A 7,500-nucleotide genomic window follows, 5' to 3' on the forward strand; every position below is an offset into this window, starting at 1 on the left:
CGCGCAAGCACAACGAGGGCCGCGTGGAGGTCTTCTACAAGGGCGAGTGGGGCACTATCTGCGACGACGACTTTACGATGGGCAACGCTCAGGTGCTGTGCCACCACCTTGGCTTCGTCTCTGCCACGTCCTGGTCGCACAGTGCCAAGTACGGGCCTGGCACAGGTAAGTGTGGAGTTGAACTTGAAGGGGAAGATTGTGCACATCCCAGAAAAGGTGTCAGGACAAACTGTAATTTTAGAGTGAGGAGTCTGCACACTTAAAATTCATTTTTCCTTTTTTTTTATTCATTCCATGGCACGATAGTATCGTGTTTCGACTGTTGTCTTCATCAGATTCCTGGAATAAAAAAACAAAGAAAAAAAGATTTGAAATGTGCAGACTCCTCACTCTAAAATTACAGGTGAGTGGGGGCCTCTGTACGGTGTCAGCTTTAGTTGGGTCTTCATTAACATTAGTCAAGTGGATCATCTAATGCGTTGCATAGTAAACCAGGTGCTCACTGTGTCTCTATATTTCTTTTGTTAACTGTGATGCCTGTGTGTCATCTGTAGTGTGGTTGTCATTAACATGGTATGTATGGCATAATAATTAATAAACCATGAGCTGACAATGTCCCAGAATTGTTGTCATTAATTATCATTAATTGCGTAGTATAATCATATGGTTGATAGATTATGAGTGTGCAACAACACTTGTGTTTATAGGAAGACATAAAGGTAATAGTGTGTATCAGTTTTGATTGGGTAGTTATATTACATTACATTGTGCTTAGCACGTGCAGATGGTCTATCCAAAACGCCCATAAACAAAGCAGGCCATAAATAAGCTACGGATTTATAGAGGAGACGAGAGTAAGCAAAAGCATAGCAAAGAAAGTGAAGCCAGGATACTGTAAATGTGAGACAGTTGTTGGTTAGTGGCGATTAGTTATATTTCGCATCATTTCCCCCCTGTTGTGTTTTGACCTAGTGATGTGACTGTGTGGTGCTTTATCCAGGAAAGATTTGGCTGGACAACATGATCTGCAGTGGCAGTGAGACGAGCATAGAAAAGTGCCACTCGCGTGGCTGGGGCAACAGTGACTGCACTCACGACGAGGACGCTGGCATCATCTGCAAGGACGAGAGACTTCCTGGCTTTATGGACTCCAACATCATTGAGGTAGGGCATAGTTGTCATATCTGAAAAGACCATAATTCTGCAATGACGGTTGTTCTCGATTTACTGACTGACCACACCATGAATTAAGATTCAAGATTCAGGCTTTGAGAATTGTACTTGACAGATACACAATGTACTTGCACAACAAAGAACATGCACAACAGTTGGACTTACATAGGCATAGGTACGTGTACATACACAAAGAAGATATGAAAAGATACAGTAGTATATAGATATTTCAACATCCAGGCACATTAGTATAGTACTTCATAAAACTGAAGAAGTGATGAAAATACAGTTTATCATGAAGTACCTCATTTTTTTCCATCAAATATTTATGTGTGTGCAGTTTGACTGGCAGCCTTGTTAGTGCTGCTTAGCAGCTGTTTAGGGAATAGTGTCTGTGTCACGTCTCGCCTCCTCCTGAGAGGGAGTAGATCAAGTGTGCACTCAGCGCTGGCTGCTTGGCCGGGGATGCTGGAGATGGAGAGAAAGCATGCAGCAGGCCTGCTGCCTGTGAAGAAAACTCTCCGCCAGGCCAAGAACATCCATGGCTCCTTGCAGTAAATCAGTCCCTCATGGGCTACGATGGAATCTTCTTGCTGAGGCCGAGCAGGAGCCAGAGCAGACCAGTGGGCCAGTGTTTGGAGTTGGTAGGGGTTGGTGTTTAAGGGTACATGAGGAGGGGGAGGAGGGTGGAGGAGAGTAGGTTGGTAGGGGGAATGGAGGGTGTCTGTGTGGGTGAGAAGAGCTCTCCAGGCTGCTGAGAGCCTGAACTGATGACTGTACATTCCCCATGCACGCAGTTATGCAGTGTGGTTCTGTGAGTTCTGCTCCAGTGCTTGTTGGTCCTGTGGGATGAGAGAGAGAGAGAGAGAGAGAGAGAGAGAGAGAGAGAGAGAGAGAGAGAGAGAGAGAGAGAGAGAGAGAGAGAGACACAGACACAGACACAGACACAGACACAGACAGAGAGAGAGAGAGAGGACATCTTTACTCTTGCTCCGTCACGTGAGGGTGGGTTATTTACATACTGCTGTCGTTTAGCACCCCACAGGGAGCTACTGCAAGACTCAAAGCACTTGAAGGTCTGCTATTAATTTCCGCGGCCTAAGATTAGTCACAGGCGGGGACTGACATGCGTTCTAGAGCAGGCGAGTTCATCTGAGGTTGCGACTCAGTGGGTCTAGGTACTGGACAAGCTGTTCTACAATGTTTGGAGTTGTTGTACTTTGTTTTCGGTACACTCAGTGCTGTTTCTCACTACCTGGCTTTGAGGGGAGTTCACTTTTGAATATGAAGTAGTTGGTGGTTGTTCAAGAGTCCTTGTGCACAAGTCTTCAGCAATACAGGTGTGAGGCAGGATAGTTGATTAAAGGTGAAAGTTCAGAAAACACAGCACACTGATAACTATTCTTTATTCTTATTTTATTTCTTGGAGTGAAAAATGTGTTTCGCCGAGAGCGAACCTGATGGTGAGCTGGGCGAAACATGTTCACTTCTAGAAAAAGAACAATAATCACTGGGCGTGTTTTCTGAACTTTCATAGTTGAAGTAATATGATAAAGTAATTTGCCAGAACATACCATTAAAAGGATTGTCATGTGGAACAGTGGAAGCAAGCTTCGTGTTCCTACCTGTTCCTGTTCCTACCTCATGTTCCTACCTATGATTTGCTATCAGCAGATGGTCATTGGGATTTATGAATATGTATGGAAACATGGCGGATTTCAAGCCTCAACCCAGGAGAGAGTCGTGGCTTTCTAATCCAGTTGATTTATTTCTGTGCCATTGCTCCAACCATCTTGGCTTCATGTTATTTGAACCGTGTGCAGGATCATTGTTTCTATGGATGACATGTCCATTCTTTAACTGTTAAAAAAGCAGGTTATAAAGCAATTGGTCATTGTAGCATGCTAATTCAGATAGTAAATTTGAATGCTCAATGAGATCAGCAGGGTTGATGTTGATGTTTTTTTCCTTTCTGGGGCTTTGGCAGATCTAACACATTCAATCAAGCATAGTTCGATGTTTATTTTTAAAGCACATTTCAAAAACAGAAGCAGATCAATGGGCTTAACAGAAAGGACAGACAGGACTGCATGCAAAAGCATAAAAACATCTATAACCTCACAGCTTAGCTTCAGTGCCAAAGGCACACAAACCCTTTCTTGTATTACAGATGAACTATAGACTGTTCTACGTAGTTCCAGAATGCTCTACTTCAAGTTTCAGATACAGATGGATGAGAACTGTATAGGTTCACAAGCCGTGACATGTATCGCAAACAAGATAGTCTATTCTGGTTCTAGAATACTGTATGTCATGTTTATATATCAGATGCAGGTGGATGATAGCACTATTCTAGATCTAGAACGCTTTACGCTGGACAAGAACACCATTCTATTTCTAGAATGCTTTACCGGTATGTCATGTTCCCTATCAGATGCAGGTGGATGAGAACACTATTCTAGTTCTAGAATGCTTTATGTCATGTTCCCTATCAGATGCAGGTGGATGAGAACCGTCTGGAGAAGGTCAGGCTGCGGCCGCTGTCTGCTGGGGCGTCTGCCAGGCTTCCCATCAGCGAGGGGGTGGTGGAGGTCAAGCATAAGGACGGCTGGGCCCAGATCTGCAACCTGGGCTGGACGGCCAAGAACTCACACGTGGTCTGTGGCATGATGGGGTTCCCCGCGGAGAAATTCGGAGCTAAGATTCAGCACAGGTGGGTGGCCATGGATCAGGCTCAGCATAGGATAGAATAGAATAGAATAGAATAGAATAGAATAGAATAGAATAGAATAGAACATACGTAATAGAAAATAATAGAATAGAATAGAACAGAACATATGTAATAGAATAGAATAGAATAGAATAGAATAGAATAGAGCAGAAAGCCTTTAGTGTGGTTATACACCGTATAATGAGATGTCAAGGTCATGGGTAAGTGTTTCAAGAAGTAACAATAGAAAGGTTGGTGTGAAAAGGTCTCGCCAGGAACTAGTGGATGTCTAAAGATCAGGCCAGGACTCAGCACTGGTGCATGTCTAAGGATGTGACTCAGCGTAGTAGCGTTGGTGAGTGTGTAAAGATGTAGTTAGGATAGGTGAGTGTGTGGAGAACTGGCAGGGAATAGGTGGGTGTGTAAAGATCCAACTATAAAGGCAGGTGTGTAAAGGTGAGGACCAGCATAGATGAACACTTCCCCAGAGATCTAGTACCTATAAATAAGTTTCCTGCTGATGGGCCAAAAGGGCCTTGTGAACATCTGTCTATGGAAAGGTGAGAATGCAGCAGGATGGTTAGAGATAGATGTGTGTGTGAAGATAAGAGGTGGTCAAAGTAGAATTAAATGTATGGTGTAATGCAACACTAGCACAATGATTTTACATAGCGGTTACATCAGTTGTTCCATTGTGCCTACTGAAGTGGCTATATGTCGTTGTTACTGTAAATATCTAAATGTATATCTAGAAATCGAATAGAAAACCCCCAAATTTGATCCAACCAGCGCAGAATCAGGCACATCACTTTATACTTTATAGTAACTGTAGACGATGTACTCAGTGAAGTTACTTATGTTGGAAGGAAACTATGGCAAGTTTTGTTTTTTACTTCTACTTTTACTTTGGCCACCTCCACTTAGGTAGGATCAGCTCAGGACAGGTGTGTCCAGATATTAGGAAAAAAGGTTCGCACACTTTGGATTTTTTCTTCTTTAAGTTATTTTTTCTTCTTTTTATTTATCCATTCATTGGCAATGACGTTTCGACCTCTCGGTCTTCCTCAGATTCATTTTGTTCAGCACCAGGGATTGTGCACAAGTAACTCTCTACAAGTGTCCAGATATTAGACCAGGAATCAAAACAGGTCTGTGTGCAAAAATCACACTAGGATGAAGTGCAGATAGTTGCCCTAAGATTAGACTCAGCCCAAGAGAAATATCTTTGCAGATTTCTACTAGTTTATATAGTGATATGCTGTGTGCACTCCAGTCCAATAAAGCACATGCCAACATCTGGTTTCATGAATTTGCTCCTGATGTTTACGTAAATGTTCCCTGTATAAAAGTGCTGATCGTTTAATGGCACTCCAAATACATTTGAAAATATACAAGCACAATGGGAACTGATTAAAAGACGTTTTCAATTGTTTTGTTACCTTCAAAACAGTAGTTAAGCTGCCTGCAGATCATCTACTGCAATAGTGGTCTGACACACTAAAACTTCCTTCTTTGTGTGTGTGTGTGTGTGTGTGTGTGTGTGTGTGTGTGTGTGTGTGTGTGCGTGTGCGTGTGCGTGTGCGTGTGCGTGTGTGTGTGTGTGTGTGTGTGTGTGTGTGTGTGCGCGTATGCGCATGTGTATGCGCGTGTGTATCTCTGTGTGCATGTGCATGCATGAGTGTGTTTGCATGCAAGTGTGTACTATGGTTAACACGAACAATATGTTTCTTATTGGTGGCAGAAAACACATTATGAGACAAAATAGGAGCAATTTTGTCTGGGATCGTGTTTTTAAATTGGCTATTCATTGGGATTTTCTCCTTTAAGTCATTCCTATTCACAGGTTAGTGGACAGCTGCTTGAAATATTCAAACAGAAGCTTCAGACCCTGAATGGAAATTTGCATTTAATATAGAATGAATAACAGATTGGTTTTCTTAAGTGATTGGATTATTTCAGCTAAGGCTGTTAGAAATGGGCTTATAAATAGCGTTTATTCCAGTTTTATAATTTTTATGTGTTAAAGCTGTCCTGACATCAACAACACAACCATGACCATTTAATGCCACAGCTTTCCACAACTCTTCTTTCAAATGGTAGCCATAATCATTTTTTTAATTTGCTAAGCATAACGAATGGAAAACTGCTCTCGTGTTTTTTTCCAGCCAAATTTACATGCACCATTTCAAATATGCGAATGAGCTGCATTAGAAGCCGGGGCTACTCACAGTCACAACACACAGAGATGGAAAATGGCTGTCAGACAAAAAGCCCAGCCGTTTGAATGCTGTTATATATGAGGATGTGGAGGGGCCAGACGAGTTCACTGGCCACCCACTGCCAATACTTGTGCGCTTTACGCGGCCAGTCAATCTGTTATGACACCTGGCACTTCACACTAAACCAGAGGACGCTGGATTTTAGTAGCTTAGCCTCTCTCACATCCCTGACTGGAAGCCAAGATGATAAACGATGTTGTCATTTTCGGTAGATAATAATAATAATAAAAGGTGACTAGCAAGGGACAACACTTGTCCTCTCCACATTTGAAGAGGCTTTAGCGTAACGGTAGCCGGAATGGAACGGATAATTATGCGGTGTCTGGTTCTAGATTGTTTCCATATGCAAAGTGGAAGGATGGAATGCCAGGAGCCTACTGTATATGCAATCGGAGACTGATGCAATTTCTGTGAAATATGGACTTTTCCATCACAAGCACCTACCAGGGCCTACTCGGTGTGCGATGTAAACACGAGCCCGGTCCAAGTCAGTGATGTCATTGGCTCTGATGGTAGAGCCATCTTGCCATCACGTGGCTTGGGGCCTAACAGTAGCAGTAACAGCCCAGGAGGACTATATTCTGTGCTGTGCTGTGCCGGCAGGCTGGGCCTCACGTGTCATTTGTTTGAGTTAATGCAATCCAAACCCTCCAACCCTGACACCCCTCCTCCCTCTTCTCTGCGTTCTGTGCGTGTGTTTGTGTGTGTGTGTGTGTGTGTGTGTGTGTGTGTGCGTGTGTGTGTGTGTGTGTGTGTGTGTGTGTGTGTGTGTGTGTGCGTGTGTGTGTGTGTTTGCGTGCGTGCGCATGCCTGTGTTTCAGCTTTGTGTTTGTGTGTTCGTGCGTGCGTGCGTGCGTGCGTGTGTGTCTGTGTCTGGGGAAGGTATCCGCATCTGACATGAGCCGGCGTAGTTTTCAGACGTAGCTTTGAGATTCACACCAGATGGTGAAATGCAAGCAGTCGACTGTGTGACGGCCCCTGTCAGACACCACTTATGAAGAAGGAGAGACAGGGGGAGGGCATCGGAAGGAGAGATTGATAGATAGCGAGGGACACATGCAGAGAGAGAGAGGGAGAGAGAGAGAGAGGCAGGAGATGCTGGTGAGAAGGAGAACTAGATTGATAGAGAGGGAGACACACTGGTGTAGACAAGGACAGAATAAAAAATAGAGAATACGATGTCACTGGAAGGAAACCAAAAGAGATGGAGAGAATACAGTATGAAAGAGGATGGGAGTGATGTGAGAGAGACAGAAACATTGTATTGAAGAATTGCTTTGCTAATGCGAGAGAGAAAGAATGAAAAAGAGGGTGAGAGCAGAAATAGAGATGGGAAAA

The 7,500-nt window shown here is 43.6% G+C and overlaps 1 protein-coding gene across 3 annotated transcripts in view; it reads left to right on the forward strand.

Moving 5' to 3' along the window:
• loxl3a (lysyl oxidase-like 3a) overlaps positions 1–7,500 on the forward strand; it is a 25,730-nt gene that overhangs the window by 1,537 nt on the left and 16,693 nt on the right. For all 3 annotated transcript variants that reach the window (XM_063187949.1, XM_063187947.1, XM_063187948.1), the window contains exons 2-4: positions 1–165; positions 1,001–1,164; positions 3,669–3,886. The exon at positions 1–165 is cut by the window's left edge. In XM_063187949.1, the coding sequence (XP_063044019.1) occupies positions 1–165; positions 1,001–1,164; positions 3,669–3,886 (547 nt within the window). The remainder of the gene's footprint in view (positions 166–1,000; positions 1,165–3,668; positions 3,887–7,500) is intronic.

This window comes from Engraulis encrasicolus, chromosome 22 (genome assembly GCF_034702125.1).
Source record: "Engraulis encrasicolus isolate BLACKSEA-1 chromosome 22, IST_EnEncr_1.0, whole genome shotgun sequence".
In the NCBI taxonomy this organism is placed as follows: Eukaryota; Metazoa; Chordata; class Actinopteri; order Clupeiformes; family Engraulidae; genus Engraulis; species Engraulis encrasicolus.